This window comes from Marmota monax, unplaced genomic scaffold (genome assembly GCF_021218885.2).
Source record: "Marmota monax isolate L192 unplaced genomic scaffold, Marmota_monax_Labrador192_F-V1.1 WCK01_AAM20220418_F8-fsc00155, whole genome shotgun sequence".
Lineage (NCBI taxonomy): Eukaryota > Metazoa > Chordata > Mammalia > Rodentia > Sciuridae > Marmota > Marmota monax.
The window spans coordinates 1,708,627-1,731,841 of record NW_026694554.1 but is presented as its reverse complement, the minus strand read 5'-3'; the positions used below and the strand labels follow the sequence as shown (position 1 = coordinate 1,731,841).

Here is a 23,215-nt window from a genome sequence, read left to right as displayed (position 1 = left end):
TAGCTTTTTATGTTTTATATTTTTAAATATTTGCAAATGCTTCAGATTTTGAAAATTTGTTTGAAATTCACTGTGGAATGAGACATTCCAACATTGATGCCTACATACATGTGTGAGCCTGCACATGTATGTGTGTGAGTGGGTGTGGGTGTGTGTGTGTTCTTTGGTTTTCAACAAGTTGACACTGATAATTGTACCTGGGACATTTCTGATTTAAACACTAAAACTTTATAATGTAAAATACATTGACTATGGTATATTTGTATTAGTGGCATGAGTTTTTTTTAACCTTTTAAATATATTTTGGCCATGAAGGTATTGATAAAATACTCCTTTCTCTGATTCCTTTAAAGATTTTTATGACAACAGTTTTGTGTACAAGTACTTAAAAGGAGTTAGAAATGTAATTTGGGTTTTTTGAGGGGCATTTGTATATGATAGATTGAATAAAAGTTATATATGAGGTAGTGGTGGCTAACATCAATTTAATATTAATAAAGTTCATGTATTACTGATGGATGCTTTAAAATAAATGTTCTCTCTCCATATATGTATTTTTGTGTGTATGTTGCATATACATAATGATTGTAGTTCATAGGAAGAAAATAGTTTGTCTTTTTGCCTCCATATTGACCTGTATTTTAAAAGGATGGTTCTTGTGATTATCTTAGGTGATTCTGTGCTGAATTTCTGGTATATTAAATTGTGTATTTTGGAGTTTGTGAAAGTAGCTTCTTACTATAATCTGAGCTTTTTAAATACAAATGAAAAATCCTCTTCACATATTAAATCTTAATATTAAAAAACAGGAATATTTTAAAAGTATCTGCAAGCTGAGTATTTCAGTTGGAAGCACAGTTTATTGTTTGGATACAGACATGAAAGTGAATATGAGCTCTTTGTCACTACAGTGATTTTGTTAGAAGGGAGTGACTTTTGTTTCAGGGTTGATCTGCCTTTATTAAGCTTGCATTGATGGAGATGGATAATTTTATCTTCACGTAGACATAGAAGGGTGTTATGATGGTATGTTTTTAGTGATTAACACTTGCCTACATTAGAAGTAAAATACTTCACCTGTAAGTAAAGAGTTCAGCAGAATACCATTTTAACTTATTGTTACTTTTTAGAATTGTGTAGAAATTTTATGAATTTGTTTTGGTGCTGTAAGCAGAAACTTAAAACACCCACCACTTTTGAAGCATTCACAATGCTATTTTCTGGAAGTATTTTAAAACAATATAGATGAACCCTTTATTTGCCATTGCTTTCACGAAATATCTCAAGCTGCCTTTGACAGCAGCTTCAATTTTTGAACCTTTGTGACAATCGCTAATCCCTAGAGGTTACTGGACCGCTGTTGAGCTTTGGAGTGGTCCCTGCTGGACACCTGCTTGGCCAGCAGCGTTGGTCTTTCCTCTAGGCAATTTGTGAGCTGTTTGGGGGCGGGTGGGGGAGGAGTGAGGGGGGTGAACTGGAGGAGAAAGGGGGAAGAAGAAGGGGAGGGCAGTATTGAATTAGATTGTTGATAGCGTCCCTCCGAGGACTGCTATTAAGAGCACGCTATTCTGTACTTCTCTGCTGCAGAAGGCAGAGAGATATTCGAGTTACACGGCATGTTGTAAATGTATGAGATTTTGCTCATCCCGGCTTGGAAATAAAAATAGGGGAAGGAGAGCAACTTGAATCAGAAGCAACTAGAAGAGCGTGCAGAGTTCTGCAGCAGTTTATATTTGTTCTTACATTTTGCTTTCTTCTAACTGGAAAACAGAGGGATTGGCATTTTTAAACGGGCTTTTCCCATAATGGCATTCTTGTATTGTGTGGCCAGAGCTTGCACAGGAGGAAAGCAGGCTGCTGAATTTAGTCACTGATCTCTATTAGCTGTGGCCTAAGGCTATGCTGAGGTTTATATCCCATTTGTATTGTTGCAGCTCAAAAGAAGAATGTTCAGAGGATGACAAGTGTATTCTGAGTAGGTATGTTGTTTCATTTTCATATGAAACCCATCTATTTTTTTCCTGCTACTATTGGTCTGAAATCAGGTTAATAGGTGCAGAATATACTATAGTGCTGCAGTATCCCTGTTAAGATAGAACAATAGCATTGCAAGCTTAAAAAAAATCAAACCCTTAGCTGCTTTTATTAACTAAAGCTGCATTGTATGGTATGCACAGTGCAGTTATATATATATATATATATATATGTGTGTGTGTGTGTGTGTGTGTGTGTACATATATATATATTCACACACACACACACACACACTGCAGTCAACGCTTTTCTAACGAGGTGGCACTATTGTTGTGTTGAAAGGATAGAATCATCATATTGCTTTAGGGGACAGGAGGGTTGAAAGGAGGTACCTTGCAGTCCTATTTTACAGATTGGAAGCAACGGTTTAAGGGCACTGGCAGAATCCTTTGCTTATTCTCCGCGGCAGCCACTGCTGTGTCAGTACAGTGTGGAATGGAAGTCCTAGTTGGTAGTCTGTTATGGAAACGCTGTTTACTGTTATTGTAGTACCGTGGTGACAACATGCCATTGAAATGGAAAACGAGCTCTCCTGCTATCTGGAAATTCCCAGTTCCTGTGCTTAAAACATCCAGGTCAACTCCACTTTCTCCAGCATACATGTAAGTGAGAGAAAATAGGATATTAAAGTGGGATTTCATTCATGAATCTACCTTGTGACAAAACGGGGAAACCCCTAAACAGCAATATCCCGAAACCTACAAGATTAGAAAATCCTCATGCTTGCTAACATTTAAAGAGATTGGCATGCCCACATTTTACCATTGTTTTGTTTTCCTATAGTATGTTCACTTAAAAAGTGCTTAATGCTAATCTAATTACTAATGTGAAAGCACAAAGGTATAGCCAAGAGATTGCATTAGGAAACTTTAATGTTTAACTTGGGATTTTTAAAAATTTCTATATATCTAAAACCTGATTATTTCTTTTGTGTAATGGCTTAAAATACGATGATTGATGTTGGTGGTGTGTTATATCTTCTATAGTATTTTTTATGAATTTGAAACATTCAGAGTTAACATATTGGTCAGAAAATGAGTCTTTCAATCAAGACTTTTATACTGTAGTTGTATATAAATTTTAGTAAGTTTGACATTGCATCTTTTCAGTTCTGTCATTTGAGTTCTGAAGTGTAAGTTTGAATTCTTGCAGATTATACTTTGAGCAGTTATTTATATGCAGAGGTTTGAAAAATATTCTATATGTTACTATTTTAGAAATGTATATTAAGTAAAAAGTACTGAAATGAATTGAGAAGTCTATCCAAGATTTTTTGGAATTTTCCAAAATCTTGTTAAATTTATAAAGCGTAGCTTTAAAAACAAATTTTAGGAGATATAACAAAACATTCTTTTAAAGTAGTATTCACAATCCTTTTTTTTGGTGGAGGAAGAAGTGAAGGAAAGCTGGACCTTTTTAAAAAACAAAATTAGTGCAAGAAAAGCTTTTGAGTACAAAAAATGTTTTAACTATAAGTGTTCCCTTTAAAATATCTTTCAGTAGGAAAGGTGTGGGAATTTTTCCCTGCTTTAGGTTAATTGTGTGTGTAAAATTCTGGTGAGTTACCATTTTTAACTTAGTTTTTTGTTTTATATGAGATTCAGATACACAGTGATTTCTGGTTCTTTGAAAGGCTTTCAGCTGCTGAGGAAGTGTGTTTATGCTTTCAGTCCAAAAGAAATGATTCCCTGGAAAGCTCTAAAAAATGAGGACATTTCAGAATCATTTTCAGATTATTATTTTATATTCCTTTTTGATGCTACAGGTTATTTTATCTGTTATAGGTTGTTAAACAGTTTCTCTTATGAAGTAAAATTTAGAATATATTTGTAAAAAAATCCAGCTATATCTGATTTTCAAAAGCTGTTTTTGTCAAAAGCATAAATTAATGGAGGTGACAAGTTAATGGAGGTGGACAAGTTAATTGAGCTCTTTCACACTATTTGAGAAAATAGGATATGCCTGTTGACTTTATGAATGTTGGCTGGTGAGAAATCACGAAAGATTCACCAGAAACAACTTTATCATAAACAAAACAAAACTCCACTAAAATCAGCAGGTTCCAATTCATAATGGTTATTAATGTATCTAGTATTCATACTGTCCAAAAGATTTAAATCACAGCTCCAATTACAGCTGATTTATCAGTTTTTAGGGATGGTTAAATATATGCCCATATTTTATTAATTCATATTAGCCACAAGCCCAGATACAACTTAATAAAACACTTTCAGTGAGTCACTTTTTTCCTTTTAAGTATTTACCTCTTTGACCGGATGATATGAGTGAACTGATTTAGAAGATAGAATCCAGAAAATACCACAGGTCTTACAATGTCAAATATTGATCATTGGTGGTACACATAGGTAGAATGAAAAAATATGTTTGAAGAGCTAATGGGAGGCTAAACTATTTTGACTCAAATCAGTCTATATATTATTAAGTTCACCTAACTTATTTTTCTTTACAAATATTTTAATAATTATTGTTAAGTACATATACACTAAGAGAAAATATTAAATATAGGGAAACACTTGCTTGGGGAGTTTAAATCAGGTGTTTTTTTAAATGTGTAGTTTTTGATTATTTTAGATCATAGTTCATTGCCCCACTTGGCATGAAATAAAAACATCATATTTAACATGTTCTCATCAGTATTTCTTTATATTCCATAAACCTCTTACATGCAAAATTGATAATAAGTTTAACATAAAATTTTACTCAAAAATTATGAAGACTACGTTAGATTACTGACTCAAGTAGTATATTTGCTCTCACAACTGTTTGGTTGCCAAACGTAGGTTAAATCAATTTCTTTGCCTAAACTCTTTGCATTGAAATGAAATAAATTCTGACTGCTTAAAAAATTGTGACCTACTAGAAATTTATCTGTAAAATCAATTGTAAAAACTTAAATATTTTGAGTATAGGATTCTTCACAGTTGATATAAAATCATTTTGTTTGTACAATTGTATAGCATCAGTATTGATTTTTAATGTTTATCATTTTTTACTGTGATTTGTCTAATACATATTATGTGGTTTTCATTGAAGTATTGCTTGATTGTAGTAAAAATGTGTTGCAGGAATTGAGCAAGCAAAGAAAAATATAAAGGCTCTTTATGGTCTCTTTCTAAACCCAGTGTAGGTGCTGCTTATCTGTAGCTCTTTACTGATGCTATAGATAGGGCGGTGCTGCTAAGCTAGTGGAAGATAAAGTACAAAACATTTCACTTTCTGCAAACCTTGAACAGAAAGACTATTTTATTTTTTTTTCCTTTGTGCATTTAAAGTCCAAGTTTGTTTTCTCTTTTTAAAAACCCTGAGTGACACTTGAAATGTCTCAACAATCTTCAGACTTCTTGATGATGGACTATTTGTGGCAATTTTAAGGAAAATAGATTTTCTGTGTAGCATAAAACGCTTTTAAAATTGTGTTGCTAGAACAATTTTTGATACAGGAGAAGTAGAGTATCTTAAAGACAAAAGATTTAGGATGATACAGTCCTTATTGGGTAGATATAATCTTCTTTCAGCTTCAGATTTGAACACTTGAATGGTGGTATATCATAAATGTGAATTTCTTAAGGGATTGTCTTGATAGAATTCAAGTCCTTGATGACATGTGTTTGTGTTACAGTCTGTTCAACAGTGGGTTGAAGTTCAACCTTAGCCTGAGGGAGAATCTCCTGGTCATTGTAAACTGCATTAGTAAAGACTCTGTTCTTGACAGGTGCAAACCATATAAATTACCCTGTCATTTTGCCTAAATTAATAAAGCTTAAAGGCCAATCACATCTAAGTTATTTTCTGGTGTTTTGCTATTCACCGTTTTAAAACAGCAAATGGTTCCTTTAGGCCAGTTTTTATGGGGTTAATGCATTGTTAAGATTCTAAGGACTCACTGAAATAAACAAGATTAACACTAGCAATCTTTTTATCTATTCTTCACAAGCAGCAAATTTTGACAATAATAGTATGACCATACAATTAGGTAAAAATTAGCCAGTGAAGTATCACAGTGAATTCTAGCAAGAAAGATAATGTGAGATGTATTTGTTAGAATTTTATGGTTCTCAAGCTAAAAGACAATGAGTGTTAGTAAACTAGACTTGGCTTCCTTTAGCCCCTGCACTTGTATTCAGTGAGCTTCCTGTATACAATTATTTTATTTAATATGTAAACTATATTTTATAATAAATGCTAATAGCACAGTATTTTATAATGATTGCTTTCAATTATTTCATCAATAAAGCTAAGTCCCTAGATTTCCTGGGAAAAATTATGCATACTATATAAATTCTCCTTGTTTGTGGGTGATTCAAAAGATAGACATCATAAAAACGTGTTTTCTATTTTGACATTTCTTTCCTATAAGAATGTCTTTTTCCTAATTTATTGAATATATCTAGATTTGTTTAAGAAATCTTATCTAGTAAAATAAATTTTTAAATTGATAATCTCAAATTAGAAAGGAATATTTAGCTCCTCTCACAGTCACCACAAACTTTTCCTTGTGGGTCTACTTAATCTGTTTTTACTACATATGCACACTCTAATAAAATTGTGTCAAGAAATAACATAGCTAACACCTATGAACAATTCTTTCAGTCTAACTTTTGTAGCATGTTCTTTGGGAATGTGCCTTGTCTGCACTTGCAGAAGAGATACAAGTGATCTTTGAGGTCATTTGGAGAATTTACATCCCCTTTAATTATTGCAGGGGTCGCTTTGTGAGACCTCTCAAAGATTGCAATACATGTCCTCCTTGAACATGGTCAGTGACGAAGAGCTCACTACCTCACCAAGGCAGCAACTTTCATTCATGGACAGCTCTTCTTTTTGTTGAGCAAAATCAATTCCTCCTATTTTTTTTTAGTCTCCTGATACCAATGTGGCTATATAGATTTTTTTTGTCTATTACATTTGAGCTTGAAAATCTCATGTGCCATGATTTCCAAACCATATATTCTCCCAGTTCTCCTCACCTAAATAGTTTTTTCATGTTAATCTTTATGTGTGATTCTGCATCTGAATGTGATCCACTATATGGTCCTACTAGGAAAAGATCTCTCTCTCTCTTTTTAAATATTTATTAATTTTTTAATTGTAGTTGAACACAATACCTTTATTTTTTTATTCACCTATTTTTAAGTGGTGCTGAGGATCGAACCCAGGGCCTCGCATGTGCTAGGCTAGCGCTCTACTGCTGAGCCACAACCCCAGCCCCAAAGACATCTCTCTCTTTTAAACACATGTTCTGCTTGTTTAAAAGATCCAGGGATTATGCTATTTTTTAATTATGGAATTTACACTTGTCCCTCATGAATTTAGAGTTTGCACACTTCTGTTTTGGAGGTTTATGATTGGATTGCTTGCTACTTGTTGTCAGTGTTTATTCTTTCAGCTGCTTTAGATCTTGTACTCTAAGGAAGCCTGGCATGTGCAAGTAAAGTTAAAATTTTGTCTTCAGCCCTATTGCATATATTTTTGCAAACCTTTGTCTGTCTATCTATCTGTCTATCTATCTATCTATCTATTTATCTATCTATTTATATGTGGTGCTGGGAATCAAACCCAGTGCCTTACACATGAGAGGTAAATACTCTACCACTGAGCTACAACCCCAGCCTGCATATATTTTAAAGGCCTCTTGACACCATTTAATGTAACTGAAAAACACTATCAAACAAAAAATACTATTAAACAAATCTTAAAGATAGCTAGTATTCTTGTTGCTTTTAGATACTTTGAAGAATTTTGCTCATCAATAATTTATGTATATTCATTATTTTTATGCTGAAATGAGTCTTGCTTCCAAGTACCCTACCCCTTCCCAAACACCACCCCCTTCTTCCAGAGGGAAGAAAGACATAACTGCAAATTTTCACACCATCATGGGAAATCCAGAGTTACTGAGAATTCCAAACATTCAACTTGACATTTAGCATATTTAGGTGAGACCTATGTAGAGTCAAATTTAGGGGAGAGGGAGAGGGAGAGATGGGAAAGAACTGAGTTATTTGTGTTAATAACTTTGTTGCAGTTGTAAGAATTATATGCATTGTACATTCTATTTTAAATTGAAATGGCAGCCATAGTATATTGCTTTATTTCTTCAAGACTGTGAGAAATAGGTGGTATAAACCTGATAATTTTGGGGAATCCATACATAAAGAAGTTCCTGATTAATTCAGTTTCAGAAGTACTCAGTTCATTTTCAATCACCTTGAAAGTTGAAAATATCATAAGTCAAAATGCATTTAGTACACCTAATCTACTCAACAATCCAGCTTACCAGTGCAGTGTAATATAGAGTGTTGGTCGTATATCCTTATGATGGTGTGGTTGACTGGGATTTGCACCTTGATGCCACTGCACAGCATCCTAAAAGTTTATCATACCACATATGATTAATCCTGGAAAAGGACAAAATTCAGAATTGGAAGTGTGTTTTCTACTCAATGCATATCACCTTCACACCAATGTAAAGTTGAAACATAAGTCAAACTATTGTTATGTCAGGGCCCATCTATAAGTTATTTTTTTTTTTTGAGTACTGGGGATTGAACTCAGGGACACTCAACCATTGAGTCATCTCCAGCCCTATTTTATATTTTATTTAGAGACAGAGCATCACTGAATTGCTTAGCACCATGCTTTTGCTGAGGCTGGCTTTGAACTCGTGATCCTCCTGCCTCAGCCTCCAGAGCTGCTGGGATTAGAGACGTATGCCACTCCACCCAGCTTATGTTAAGTTTAAAATGTTCAGCAGTTACTCACTATTACATGTCAGGCATAACTCTTGTGACTATTAGGGATATAGCTTTTGTGTCCATTCAGAATGACTCTTCTTCATCTCCCATACTATCTTTATTCATAAACAACTAAATTGCTTACTTTACTGTTGTGAAAATTCAGACCCAAGACAAATAGGTTAAATAAAATTTTTGTTTACTGTAATTTTAGTATTGATGATGAATGCAAGGGCAATGAAAACATTATAAGAGAAAAACATGTCTGGGAGAAATGAGGAGAAATAAGTTGGAGATAGGTACCAAATTTCAAAGTGCATATTGTACAGCATGGAAAATGAAGTTTATGCTTAAACTTAATGGTATTCTTTTGAACAAAAAGGATAGAAAGCCATCCTTCATGTTGGAAGGGAATAATTTATTGTTTAGATGTTTTATATCATATAAGGGTACATATATTGCCTTCCAAGAAGCAATAATTTGTTCCCAGACAACAAGATGAAATGTTAGTTTAAAATAAAGTGATTTTGTTTTCATTTACACTGAAATACTTTTTACTGGAAAACTTGCTATGATGAAGATACCTATTATTTTTTATCAATTTTTTTCCCATTTTTCATATGCTAAGATAAGAACATACCCAACTTGTTTTGAGAGTGCTTCTTAGAATATTGATTGAGAAATGAAAAAAAATCCTTCAATAAGGAAAATATAAACAAAACCAGTTTAAAAATTTAATTTATCTTGTATATTAGATATTCTCAATTTTATATGAGACATATTTATTCCCAGTTTAAAAATGTGTAGCTGTAAAAGTGCTAAGCACCTTGCATGATGTTTTTCCAAAACTCTAAAAAATAAGTCTTCTCTCTGTTTACATATAAGGACATCCAGGTTCACAGAAGTTAGTTAACTTGCTCAGTGTAATGTATCAAGTAATAAGTGAAGTCCACATTCAAACTCAGGGCTGCCTGATTTCAAAGCTCTTGACTTCTCTAATGCATTTTCATTTTTATAGGTTTTGGTTACTTTTATGCTATTAATTAGGTAATATTTTAATAGGGATAGAAGAAACAGAAAGATGATAGATGAGAAAGCTTTTTTTGGATTAAGTGGTGGTAGTACAAAAAGAAATTAGACATTTTGTATCTTGTCAAGTGGTGGAGTTTTAGGAAAATATTGGGAAGTTTTTGTTTACTTGCTGATATGATATTGGGATTAACTTCTGATGTTTTAATAGTTTCTTAAAGCATTATTCCACCTTCATTGATGACCTACCTGTTCTCCTCATGGAAGTTAGCCACCATGGACAGTGCTAGAGCTGCTGTGCTCTCTTTAGCACATCCCCAGTCAGTATATTTAGTACTTTCTTGTGACTATTATCCCATTTCTTAACTGTGTGCAAGAATTCAATGAAAAAATCTCTCAATTTATTAGCTTTTTATTGTTGCCCTAGCAAACTATTACAAATGAATGGTCTAAAACGTCACAAATGTATTATAGTTTTTTAGTCAGAAGTTTTGATATTAGTCTCAGCAGTCTAAAATCAAAGTGTCTGTAGGACTAAGACTCTATGGGAGAATCTGTTTTCTTTTTTTTTTTTTAATTTATTTTTTTGCTTATTGAATGACCACATTCAATTCTCAGTGACTGTAGTACTGAGGTCCCTATCATCTTGCTGGCTTCCAGAAGCTGCCTGCATTCTTTGGCTTTTGGCTTTCTCCTTGCTTCTTCAAAGCCAATAACAGCAGATTGAATCCTTTTTAGATTTCCCTTTGACCCACTCTTCTTCCACTTTTAAGGACTCAGGTGATTAGATTGAGCCATCTGTATACTGTAAGATACTCTCTCCAAATCAGTGTCCTTAACCTTAGTCAAATATGCAAAATCCCTTTTGCCATGTAACAACCTATCCACAGGTTCCTGGGGTTGAGATATGTGTATCCTTGGGAGGCCATTATTCTGTCTAATGCATACTTCATTGAACACAATCATGTTAGGTTTACACAAGCACTGTAAGAAATTGTTCCAGTTAATCCAAGCAGTTCTGTAAATTTTACTTTCTTATGAATAAATTATTTTAAATATTTTAAAAAATATTTGTTAATCTTGGCCTCTAGTTTTATTCTTGCAAATCATAGTAGTTTAACTATTACAAAGGCAGTTCTCAAACCCAAAGATTTCCTGGAAATCTTTTTTATTAGTTCATTTAAGTTATACATGATATTAGGGTTCATTTTGACATAATGATATAAGCATGGAATATAATTTGCTCCAATGCAGTCCCCAGGATTTCCCTTTCCCTTCCTTCCTTCCTCCCCCCTTTCCCTTTCCTCTACCCTACTGATCTTTTTTCTATTTATTTATAATTGTTTTTTTAATTTTTTTAAATATGTGGAGATATATATAAAGGTGAGATTCACTGTGGTATATTCACATGTGTACATAAGATAGTTTGGTCAGATTAATTTTACCATTCTTCCCTTTTCCTGTCTCTCCTCTCTCTCCCTTCCTCAATCCCCTGCCTCTACTCTGCTGATCTCTCTTCTATTTTAATGGTACTCCTCTGACACTTTCACTTTTTTGGGGGGTAGGGGTATCAGGGATTGAACCCAGGGGCACTTAAACCTTGAGCCACATCCCCAGCCCTTGTTGTTTTTTACTTTGAGACAGGGTCTTGCTAAGTTGATTTGGAACTCACTAAGTGGCTGAGGCTGGCTTTGGACTTGTGATTATCCTGTCTCAGTCCCCAGAGCTGCTGGGATTAAAGGCATGCACCACTGTGCCCAGCAAGTACATTGATTTGGCGAGTATGCATAATCACATAAAATGCAGATATAAGTAAGAACTAAGATGCTAGTCATTAAAAAAAAGACTTCAGTATTTCTTTGCTTTCTTCAAATGTAGGTTATTTTGTGATAATTTGTATTTTCCAAGTCTTTTTTAAGATAATAATTAGTAGTGCCTCATTTTTATTAAAATCATAGAATTCTTTTTCTTAATAAAACTTGGTGTAAAAAGTAGAAGCATTCACAATGACTCCATTGACATCAGAACTGTCAAAAAGTACAAAAGTGAGTGCATAATATAAGTTGGGCAGTGTTGATTGCATTGAACAATTGAAAGACTCAGCTGGGTTTGGTGGCACATACACTCAGGAGGCTGTCACAGGAGGATCACAAGTTTAAGGCCTACCTCAGCAACTTAGTGAGTCCCTGTGTCAAAATAAAGACGGGTGGTGGTGATGGGGATGTAGCTCAATGATAGAGTGCCCCTCAGTTCACTCTCTTGTACTGGAAAAAAAATAGAAGAATCAAAATTGAAGGACTCTATGTTTCTATCTTAAAACATTTTCAGTTTATTCAAAGGAGTTCAAAATCAGATAAAACATAAAGGCTGCTATGTACATTACAATAGCCAAGTTATGGAACCAGCACAAGTGCCCATCAACGGAATAATGGATAAAAATATGTGGTATATATATACAATGGAATTCTATTCAGCCATAAAGAAGAATGAAATTTTGGCATTTGCTACAATGGAATTCTATTCAGCCATAAAGAAGAATGAAATTATGGCATTTGCTGGCAAATGGATGGAATTGGAGAACATCATGCTAAGCAAAATAAGCCAGACTCAGAAAGTCAAGTGTTGAATATTTTCTCTTATGAAGAAGCTAGAGGGAGGATAAAAGGAACTTTAAAAAATGGGGTTCTTATAAAAATAGAAGGGAGACCAATAGATGAAAGTGCTTGAGAGGGAAGGGTGAAGAGAGGGTATAGGGAAATACTGGTGAACAAAATCTACTAAATTATGTTTTGTTTGTGTAAATGTATCACAGTGAATCCTGCATACATATATGAAATAAATGCATTATATATGCATTATATATATATATATATATATATACAATATATACACATGTGTGTATATATATAATGGATTAATTTAAATAATAATGATAGAAAGGAGATCAGTAGGGGAGAGCAAACAGATCAGGGGTACTTGGGAATGAGATCAATCAAATTATGTTATGAGCAAGTTTGAATGTGGCATAATTAATCCCACTATTATGCATAATTATAATGCACCAATAAATAATTGAAAAGAAACAAAGGCCACCATAAAATAATAGTTTACAACTGGAAGGCCCTCACATGTCTCTGGAAAGTCAAATGACACAGATTGTTGAGACCCTTCTAGAAATCTTCATATATATCAGTTTAAAAATAAATTTATTTTAATTTGAAAATGGAAAAAATCAATAAGACTAAAATAGTCTTAAAATATTATAGAATTAGGTAACAGTGGCAAACAATTATGTGGTTGTTGGCCTTGCTAATGCCCTTGAATGCTTGGTCTTTGGCAGGTGAATGAGGAGAATATTAAAATTTGTGTTGTTAGTTAACATTGATTGCTGATCCAGACTTACAGATAGCTTGATCCAGAAGAAAATAATCCTTTAATATAATAGTAAGGGAAATCTGTGATTTTTTTAAAAATTTGGTGTTTATATGCAACATATGAAATGGTACCCTTATGGGCTGGGGAACAAAGTTTGCAATTAATTTTGTTATACAGCATGATATTTGTTGGTAGATAATGTTATCTTATTATAATTTATATCATTTAATCCTTTGGAAAGTAATTATTTATTTGATGATCTCTGAGCAAGCAAGTATCCTGACTGCTGTTCATTTTCTTGTTTCTTAATGCAATGCCTGGCATGTGACAGCTGTTGATTGAATGTTGAATGTGTGAGTGAATTTAGAGAGGCTAGTTTTTAAGTCTGCAGCACTGTTTATATCTATTCACTTAACAGTGTTGGATTTATTTATTTGATATATGTAGTAATATATCACAGTCTTATTGAAGAGTAATTTATGGGTATTTCTCCTATTAAAGAATGGATACAAAATCCAGATTCTGTTCATTGTTGCTGATAAATACTCTGATGTAAGCACAGATTGGAAGTAGTTTCACTGGAAGCAGTTTGCCAGTCACAAAAATACTTAGTTATGGTGCACCAAATTGTAATTTGATAAAGAAAATAATGTTATAATCTGCTGGAAGATTGCAACTACTCTTAAAGTTGGGGACTATTTGAGTTATTTTCACGTATCTTTTATCATAACAGAGAAGACTATTTGAGACAAATTTATATCTTGAAGCTAGTATGTTTGCACTTAAAAGGATAACGTGTTTTGTGTGTGGAGTTTGATAAAAAGAATGGCTGACTAGAAGGAAAAGAAACCCGACTAGAGTTTAGGAGAAATATATTTAAAATTAGCACTAAAAAAAACATCCAAATTTACTTATATTTGAAATTTTTATACTTAAAGTGCTTCAATGCAATTGTAAAAGATTAGCAGATATTAGATTTACATGAAATGAACTTTCCTTCTATTAAAAATGTTTAAATAAAATGGCTTTTCCACATTACTTGGTTAGTAATAGACAAAAAGTCGTAGCTGTGAATATGTAAAAGCAATATATTTCAAAGAAAAAAACTTATTATTTTGAAATATTAATTTGAATTTTTACTTATTCCCTAACTCTTAAGTATATATTTCTTTTGAATAATTTGTTGGAATGTGGAATCAGTCAAAAAGCTTGGCCAAGAAACCTTGAATCCAAGAGTGTAAGATTTGGTTGTTGTTAGAGAGTAATGAGTCATTGCATACTTTTGAGCAAGGGAATGATTTACAATCAGTCATTTTATAGTGCTATAAATATATCCATAATATGTAAAGCTATGCCATAATGTGTATGAAATTTGTAATCATAACCAAATCAAAGTAACTATTAGTAGAGACTAGAACTCTGGTAGAGGCAGTGGGAGTAGAGAGAAGGTGAAGGATAAAAACATTCTAGAGAAATGTAGTATTTAAATGTTGAAGCTGGGTGCAGTGGTGTACTCTTGTAATCCCAGTGGCTCTGGAGGCTGAGGTAAGAGGTTTGCAAGTTCAAAGCCAGCCTCAGCAACTCAGTGAGGCCCTAAGAAACTCAGTGAGATGCTGTTTCTAAATAAAGTTCAAAAAATGGGCTAGGGATGTGGCTCAGTAGTTGAGTGCCCCTGAGTTCAATCCCTAGTACCAAAAAAAGTTGATTAGATATGAGAGATAGGGAAGAAGCAGTGGTCAAAAATGACAAGTATTTTGATGATAGCAATTGCCTTTTAGAATCCAAAATATGGGCTGGGGTTGCAGTTCAGGGATCGAATGCTTGCTCACATGCATGAGACACTGGGTTAGATCCTCAGTACCACATAAAAATAAATAAATAAAATAAAGGTATTGTGTCCTTCTACAACTAAAAATATTAAAAAAAAAAAGAAACCGAAATATTCTATGTATGGCTCTCTTGAATGTATGACATCAAGATACATTCGAGACTCCCGAAATTTGTTTTGGCTGACCAAGCTTCCAGAAATGGCCATTAAGAAAGATGTAGTCAAATTCATTCCCCTGTAGAATATCTTAAGCCTATGAAAATATTGGATTTGAAGGATTTAAAAATGATTATTACTTCAAGAAATAGCTCATGGAGATGAGTGCAGCAGACTTTAGAGTAGCATCTTCCAACTAGCTGGGCAGACTTTTAACACCTCAACTCCCTGTTATTCTTGCCTACTGGGTGACTCTTGCCTTCCTTTGTCTGCTTTTCACCTCCACTCAGAGTCAGGAATTATAATTTAGGTGTGCAACAATGGTTTAAAGGTCTATGTTGAAGAAAGGAAAGAAATGCTTCTTTCTCAGACAAAATTAGGTTATACATAATTATTTCTTCACAACTCATAGATTGCTTTTTCAAAACACATACACATACAATCTGAAATGTTCCAATTATCTTTTATTTGAAATTTCCACTTAAATCAGCAAGAAATTTGAATGTGTGATGCATACTATAATATCTCATCAAAATGATATGATGGTCTGTACATATGATGTTATTTCTACTAATAAACTAGAGCCCATGGTATTCCTTAAAAAATATCTTACTCTCAAATAAATAAACTCCTCAGTGATTTAAAATTTGCATCTTTCTTCCACCCCATACATATACCAGTCTGGCTTCCAGGAAAACACTATAAATTTTATTAAGAATCTTTAATATAGGTAATCAAATGAAGTCATGACACAAAAATAATTTGCCCAACTGACTCCTTCCTTAGAATTAATGCACTATGGACAAAGACTTAAAAAGTGTTTTTACAGAACAGTTTTTGTTATTCACATTAACACAATTGTCTTTGACTAGATTATGAAATTACTTTGTGATCTAGAACTGAGCATTATAGTAATCTCCATTAAAATAGTTTCTTAGGAGTCTAATAAAATGGTGGGTGCTGAAGGCATTTTAGGAAAAAAATCCAGTACCATTTCTAGAGTTAAAGACTGCATTTATACTGTTGATCATTGTATGTGGATAGGTGAGTGGACTTGTGACAGTAAGGATTTTTTTATTTCTTAACAAAAAGCTTAAGGCCAGCAATATATATGTTTCTTTCTGGATAGCATAATCCAGAGGGATAATTTCAAGTTTATAACAAAAGTTTTATGAAAAAATACCCTTTAATGGTAAGACAGATATGCAAAAAAGAGAAATAATTTTAACATGAAAAATGATAACAGATTCTTTGCTTCCATAAACCCCATAAGTGAGATGAACTTGAGAGAACTATTCTAAGTGTGATTCCCAAACTTATGAGGTTGCTAGCCTGTCTTCCATGTTTTTTATATTATTCATCCTTGTTTTAAAAATACTGTCTGTTGTATTAAAACATATGATTGGTTTGATACTGAAATTTTTCTGTATTTATTGATATAATTAGAGATGCCTCTGAGTTATTGCAAAAATCAAGGCTGATTTTTTATATTTATTGTGGGTTTGAATACATAAAGTCAGTGGGACTCTAAGAGCTGCCAATTATGTTTATTAAAACATGGAGTGCAATGGTTATTATGTTGTAAGACTTACTCCGTGTGTGTGTGTGTGTGTGTGTGTGTGTGTTTATGTTTAAAAGAGAAATAAACATTCCCTTAAGACCTGGTCATGAATTATTGATTTTGTGAAGTTGAATATAACTGGAAAATTCAGAAAAGGATAGGATTTTCACCATGTTTTTTAAAGTACTTGATTAATGCTTTTCCTTTCCCAAGTGGATTTGTCCCAGTGATTACTAATTGGTTTTGGGTATATAGAATCTGCCTTTATAATAAACTTGAAAATTGGATAACTCGGATGTTTGAATATTTAATAAACTGAAATTTTAGGCAGGTGAAACCTAATTTGTTCATAACATGACTTTCAATTTAAATGCACTATAGCACAATAGTGACATTTCAGAGTTGGTAAGCTACAGATAATGGGAGTAAAATGACACCTAAGTTAACAAATCATCCGGAATCAAAGATGCTTCCGAAAAAGTTAGACTGGGTGTTGGAGGGATTGAAATGCATATTCCAGTTTCTTCATTCTGGGATTAAAGAAGGAGAAGGTAAGCTCATTGCTGCAGGTATAGCCAGACTTCTTAATGGGCAGGCATGCTGTTAGCAGTAGGGTGGAGCATTCAGGTAGACGGCTTATGTGCAGCCAGAGGATTATGACTATTTCCTCTGTGCATTGAGAGAGGGACTGTTGACAGTGATGCAAGTGCATACTTCCTCTCAACCTACATCACATCACCATTTTCCCACATAGCAGCATTTCTAATTTCAATGAATATAGAAAAAATTCTGTATTAAATCAATTATATGGTTTTAATACAACAGCCAGTATTTTTTATATAACTTTATTTTATTTATTTATATGTGGTGCTGAGGATTGAACCCAGGGCTTTGCATGTGTGAGGCCAACACTCTACCGCTGAGCCATAATCCCAGCCCCAACAGCCAGTATTTTTAAAACAAAGCACCATCGCTTGTACACTTCCTTATCTTATGTGGCTTCTTAAGGACAAGGAAAGCTTTGACTGGGATTTTTTTGGCATAGTAATTATGGAAACAATATTCAGTGTTCATTCTTTTTTCTTACTCTTTTATTTCTGCTTAAGGAAATACACTGAATTCTTACATATATCTCTTCAAAAAATTTTAATGTTTTATTGCTGTCTATTTCCCTGCCTACCATCCATCTATCCACTTACTCATTCATCCACCTACCAATTTACCCATCTGCCTGTCTACCTATCTTGTTTTCACCAGAATATTACAAGAAATGTGGTAGTGAAAAATAATATATAAATTAGGCTTCCTAAATAGAAGAATTATTTGGTCAAGATGTGTGAGACTTTATATGGTTTAAGTAGAATCTGGATTTTAAAAGATGAAGGGAAAACTGAAGTCTTGAAATACAGTAAGTAGAGGGAACAAACATTAAGTTTAAAGTTTTTCAAGGACAGGATTGAGATATTCAGTGCAAATGCTTTTTGGTTTGGATAATTAACTTTCATCCTGTTATAGTTATCTAATGGAGTATCATTTGTCATTCCATTTGTCTAGCCCAATTCCCTCATCTCTGTCATAGTGCTATTTATGTGATCATGATGGTTGGCATTGGAATTTAGAATCTGTTCTTTTAAATGTTGATATCAGTAATGTGAAATTCTCCCTAAATTTGATCTGAGTTATATTTTAGGACATTGTATCTCCTTACTCCATATGCATCGGTAGAAATTTTTAGCATTGGCATTGTTTTCATGGAAATGGATGGAGTAGTAAAAGTGGATAATTTTAATAATATTTATTTTCAAAATATATTCTTACTTTTTATTGTTTGAGGCAGGGTCTTACTATTATGCCTAGCTGATCTTGAACTCCTAGACTCAAGCAATCCTGCCTCAGCCTCCCAAGTAGCTGGGATTTCAGGCATGTTCTACTGTGCCCAGCCTAAAATATATTTTCCTTTTTAAATAAGATATAGTAATTGTACATATTTATGTGATTCAGTGTGTGTGTGTGTGTGTGTGTGTATAATGTGTAATGATTGCATTTGGATAATTGACATATCTACTACCTCAGACATTTATCATTTCTTTGTGTTAGGAACATTCAAAAATCCTCTCTCTACTAGCTACTTCGAAACACTCAGTTTATTCTTGTCAACCACAGTTACCCTAGTGAATTGTACCCAATTACTATTAACAATACTCTTCTCTATCCCCTTCCTGACACACAAAGCAGGTGATTTTAGACTGCATTAATTAAACTAGAAAAATTACTTGCCTCTAACAGAATGAATCTCTCAGATATCCTTCTTGTATTTATAAATTAAGCATTGAAACAGGAATTGCTTTATAGTTTCTACTCTCTGCTGTTCTTAATTTTTATGTTTTGTGCATTGAGAACAATGTGGTTCTGGGTTCAGAAGTGGGTTCAAAATCAGACTCATAGTGAGGCCTTAAACTCTCTAAGTTTCAGTCCCTTGTCTTTAGAATGGGGTTGTCATGAGGATTAAGTAGCATACTAGAACGTGCCTGGCACAATGCCTGGTACATAGCAGGTGCTGGGTAAATGATCTTATTCCTATGTTAAAATGGACATGAGCTATTTATTAGTGTGATTCAATTTTAAATTTGACAGACATATAAGAAGTGTGTGCAGTAGCTACTTTGGAAAATCATTTTATAGAATAATCTCATCACCTTGATCTTTTGTGGACTCTGGTATTGCTACAGCAGAAAAGAAAGCTTTAGGAAGATAGTAGCTATTTTATAAAATATTATTTATGCTAAAGGTTTCCATTAATGAAATCATTTCAGACAGAGAATAATCTAATTATATTTATGTCATTAAAAATACAAATAACCAACTAAAGCTTTGTTTTTCTGGAATCCTTTTAGGCAAACACCTCTTTAAGGAGATACACATTCTCTATAGTATCTTAAGCAGCAATTAATTTATGCCTTCTTAAGAGAGGTTCATATGATATTTGTAATTTCTTTATATAATGATACCACAGATAATGCTTTAGTTGGAGGACAGATATTTTAATGCTCAAAGATTTAAAGGGTTTTTTTTCCATTTTTTTTCAATGAACATGACAAGCTTACACGTTAACCCATTTCAGGAATTGGAAATTCTGTGTCTGATTTTTATTTAAAATATTCCTATAATTTTTCATAACAGAAGCTGAGTGTGTATGTGTGTGTGTGTGTGTGTGTGTGTGTTTGTGCAAACTCTTATGATCTAACATTCAGATTTTGTTTGGGAGGGGTGATGAAGGACAATAGAAAAGTTATTAATATCTTTAGAATTCAATGATGTATGCATAGTTTGAATCTATTTGAAAAACAATGGAAATGATTTCTATCATCTCAAGTTTTTAATTCATTTCTCAAGGGTGGAAGGAAATACCTTGACAGATTTAGCACTCAAATTCAAATGACTGTGTGAACAGGTGGCAAAATTTCTTCTCCACCTGCCATGCAACTTTATCTCAAGAAATGTTTCATTTAGCAAATGCTGCTGCTAGCAGACAGTTCTCTGTTTCAGAGCAGAAAAACAAATGGAGGGGGAGTACTTCTTTGAAGAAAACCTTTTTCTTGATTTTCTTTTTAAATTGTGAGTGTGAGAAATATGTTTTTTATTTTCTTGGGGTATGGGTGGTGGAAAGCATGAGTGAGTTCCTTGATTAACCCACCTGTTTTGTAGTATTGTTAAACCATTCCTGGCTTTATTTGTTTTGTTTGTTGCTGTTTCTCTTTTTGTATACCAAAGCACTGGTAGTAACTTTCAGGTGTGATAATTATATTAACCTGGGAGCTTAAAATATTTGTATAATAACTTCAGATACTAACTCAGGAGACCCTATTCTTTTGTTACAGTGAAATCGTGTTATTAGAAGACATTGTTAGACTTAACCTCTGTAAGGAAATGGTGGCAAGCAAAAGGATGCACTGAGAAACCAATTGGTAACTAAATAGAAAAAAAGATAAAGATGTTGTTCGTATACTTTTGCATTTTTACTTTTCTCTGATTCATTTATTTGGTGTGAGCTAGAAGCTAATGTGACAATGCATGAGTTGGCATACACAGCCTCTACTAAGAAAAGTTATGTTTCCCTGTATTTTTGAAACTAATAATTTCAAGAAGCACTAAAATTTAGTTTCCCTTTCCTTCCCAATGAAATTTGACCTGACCTGCCTTTCTATATAACATATATTGGTGTTAGTACTGGATATAGTGGATTTGGGAAGATTTTGCTTGGGGCATTGGGAAATTATTTGGACTTTGGACTCAAATGCAATTAAGAGGTACTCTTCCCTTCCTTATTTGACAAGTTAATTTGCTATAGTAAATTATAAGAATGTATCATTCTTTATAGAATCACTAACAAATTAAACTTCTACATAACTATTCTTTGTAGAAAATATATTTGAAACAGATTGACAGAGCACTCTCACTGTGACCCACATGCCAGGACACGGATGCAGCATAAAATCTTTCAATGTCATGATGTTTGCTATAAAAATAAAAATTTAAAAAAAGATTTGTCCATTAGGTGATTTTAAAATTTTCTTTTCAAATATCCGTTTGGATGAACATTCCATGTAGACAGTAGTGGCTTAATACATGTCTGCACTAGAAATTTGAAAGAATGTCTTCTGCTCTGCTCTGATAATTTTATAGGTTTAAAGATAGAATCTTTGTTTTAATTTGCATATTCTGGAATACTGATGAAGTTGAACCATTTTATGTTAACCATTTGTACTTCATGTTTGCGAATTGTGTGCTCATATCATTTACATATATTTCTCTTGGGGTAATTGTTAAAATATGTAAATTCTGAGGCAAGATTACAATGTTGGCATCATTTTGTTAACAAACGACAGTTGCTTAAAATGTTTTCCCCCTTTGTCTTCAAACAACAATGCAAAGAAATGCCATAGTATGTGATTGCAGTTCTGGGGGTGCCTCTATGTGTAACCTAATGCTCTTCAAAAAAAGTTATTATTTTCTCTGAGTAAGCACAGTTGACTGATGCATGCACATTTTTGTGAAAGATTATTTTGTGCTCTGGGGTTGGTCATTGCTTTGAAAATAGCATGTGTCCAATGGATAGGAGTGTCTTGGCAGACATATGCAGACTTTAATGTTGTAGGAAGAAAGAGAAATTTAATTTTTAGAAAGAAAATTGATGAACATAGTCTTTCCCCTGAATAATTTTGTAGTGTTGATGAAATGGGAGTATTGGGACAGGATTCACTACATTCTAAACTTCATATTGATCCAAATAACAATTGTTTTAAGCAGAATCAATAAATCATTGTTTTTACATGAGCTTATATAAAATGAAAGCTTTGCTACATAATTATCTTATAAACTTAAAAGCCATTATCTGCTTATCTACTGTAAACACTTGATCTTTCAATTGATGGATATGAGGACAGCATAGGTACTCTATTTGGTAGCCATGGGAGAGTTAGTGGTAATTAATAATCATACTGTGTTTTTGTATTGCTAACATAACTACATGGAATCAGCCAGAGGACTGGGGAATTGTTTAAAACATGAAATTGAGAAATATTTCATGAGGTACTCAGTCTCTCTATATCAAGGTTTCTCATCCTTAGCACTGTAGATATTTTTTCCTGAGAATATCTTTGATGTACAGAACTGTCCTGTGTGCTATAAAGTGTTTAGTAGGATCCCAAGAGATGACAGTAATTGCATGCCCCTCTCCCAGTTGCTATAATGAAAAATGCCTCAAAACATAGCTGAATGTATGTGTGGAGGGGCCAGCAAAATGCCTTTTACTCCTCCTCCCTTCATTGAGAACCACTGGCCTGTATGTTGTTTTTAATCATATGAATTGAAAGAAAAATAAGATTTTCTTTTTAAATGTTTTTTTTTTTTTTTGTTTCATGGAATTACTCAGATAATCATTCCTTTAAGCATAGTCTGATATAATTGTGGCCTGGGGTTACAGAGAGGTGTTGCCTCTTTGCAATGTTGAGGAACAATGCTCTTCACATCTAGTCAATAAACTTCATGAAAAGGAGATGGAAGGGAATATTGAATCTGCTAAGAAGGTTGACATGTCATGTACTGTTACTGATGCAGAAATAATAGGGAGTGTTTTGAATGTTAAAAAGTCAAAAGATACTGACAAAAAGTCATAAAGAAGATGAATTTACTGAAGGCTTCTTCAGCTTTTGAAGTAATTAATTAGAAAGCCAGCTACATTATATTGCCAAGAAAGGGCTGCATTTTCACATTCTGCTTTTCAATTTTAAGAGCATGAGACAAATGACAAGTAAACAAGTTGTTATCTATAGTTTATTCAAATAAGCAATTTCTAGGATATGTCATGAGGGCAATGTTGTTTCAGCTTTACCCCATCCCTTTTACATCTGCAGTTTTATAAAAATGATAATTGATAGTCATTTAAGCACAGCATGATAAAGAAATGTCTTTGGAATG

General features: G+C 33.3%; 1 protein-coding gene across 8 annotated transcripts in view; it reads left to right on the top strand.

Moving 5' to 3' along the window:
• Klhl13 (kelch like family member 13) overlaps nt 1–23,215 on the top strand; it is a 182,983-nt gene that overhangs the window by 115,550 nt on the left and 44,218 nt on the right. The window contains exons 1-2 of one of the 8 annotated variants that reach the window (XM_058571668.1): nt 1,963–1,979; nt 2,524–2,636. The exons of 5 other annotated variants lie outside the window; for them this stretch is intronic. In XM_058571668.1, the coding sequence (XP_058427651.1) occupies nt 2,539–2,636 (98 nt within the window). In that variant the 5' untranslated portion in view covers nt 1,963–1,979; nt 2,524–2,538. Of the gene's footprint in view, nt 1–1,688; nt 1,980–2,348; nt 2,637–23,215 lie in introns of those variants that run through there. 2 more of the 8 variants (XM_058571669.1, XM_046420965.2) reach the window with 2 other exon arrangements.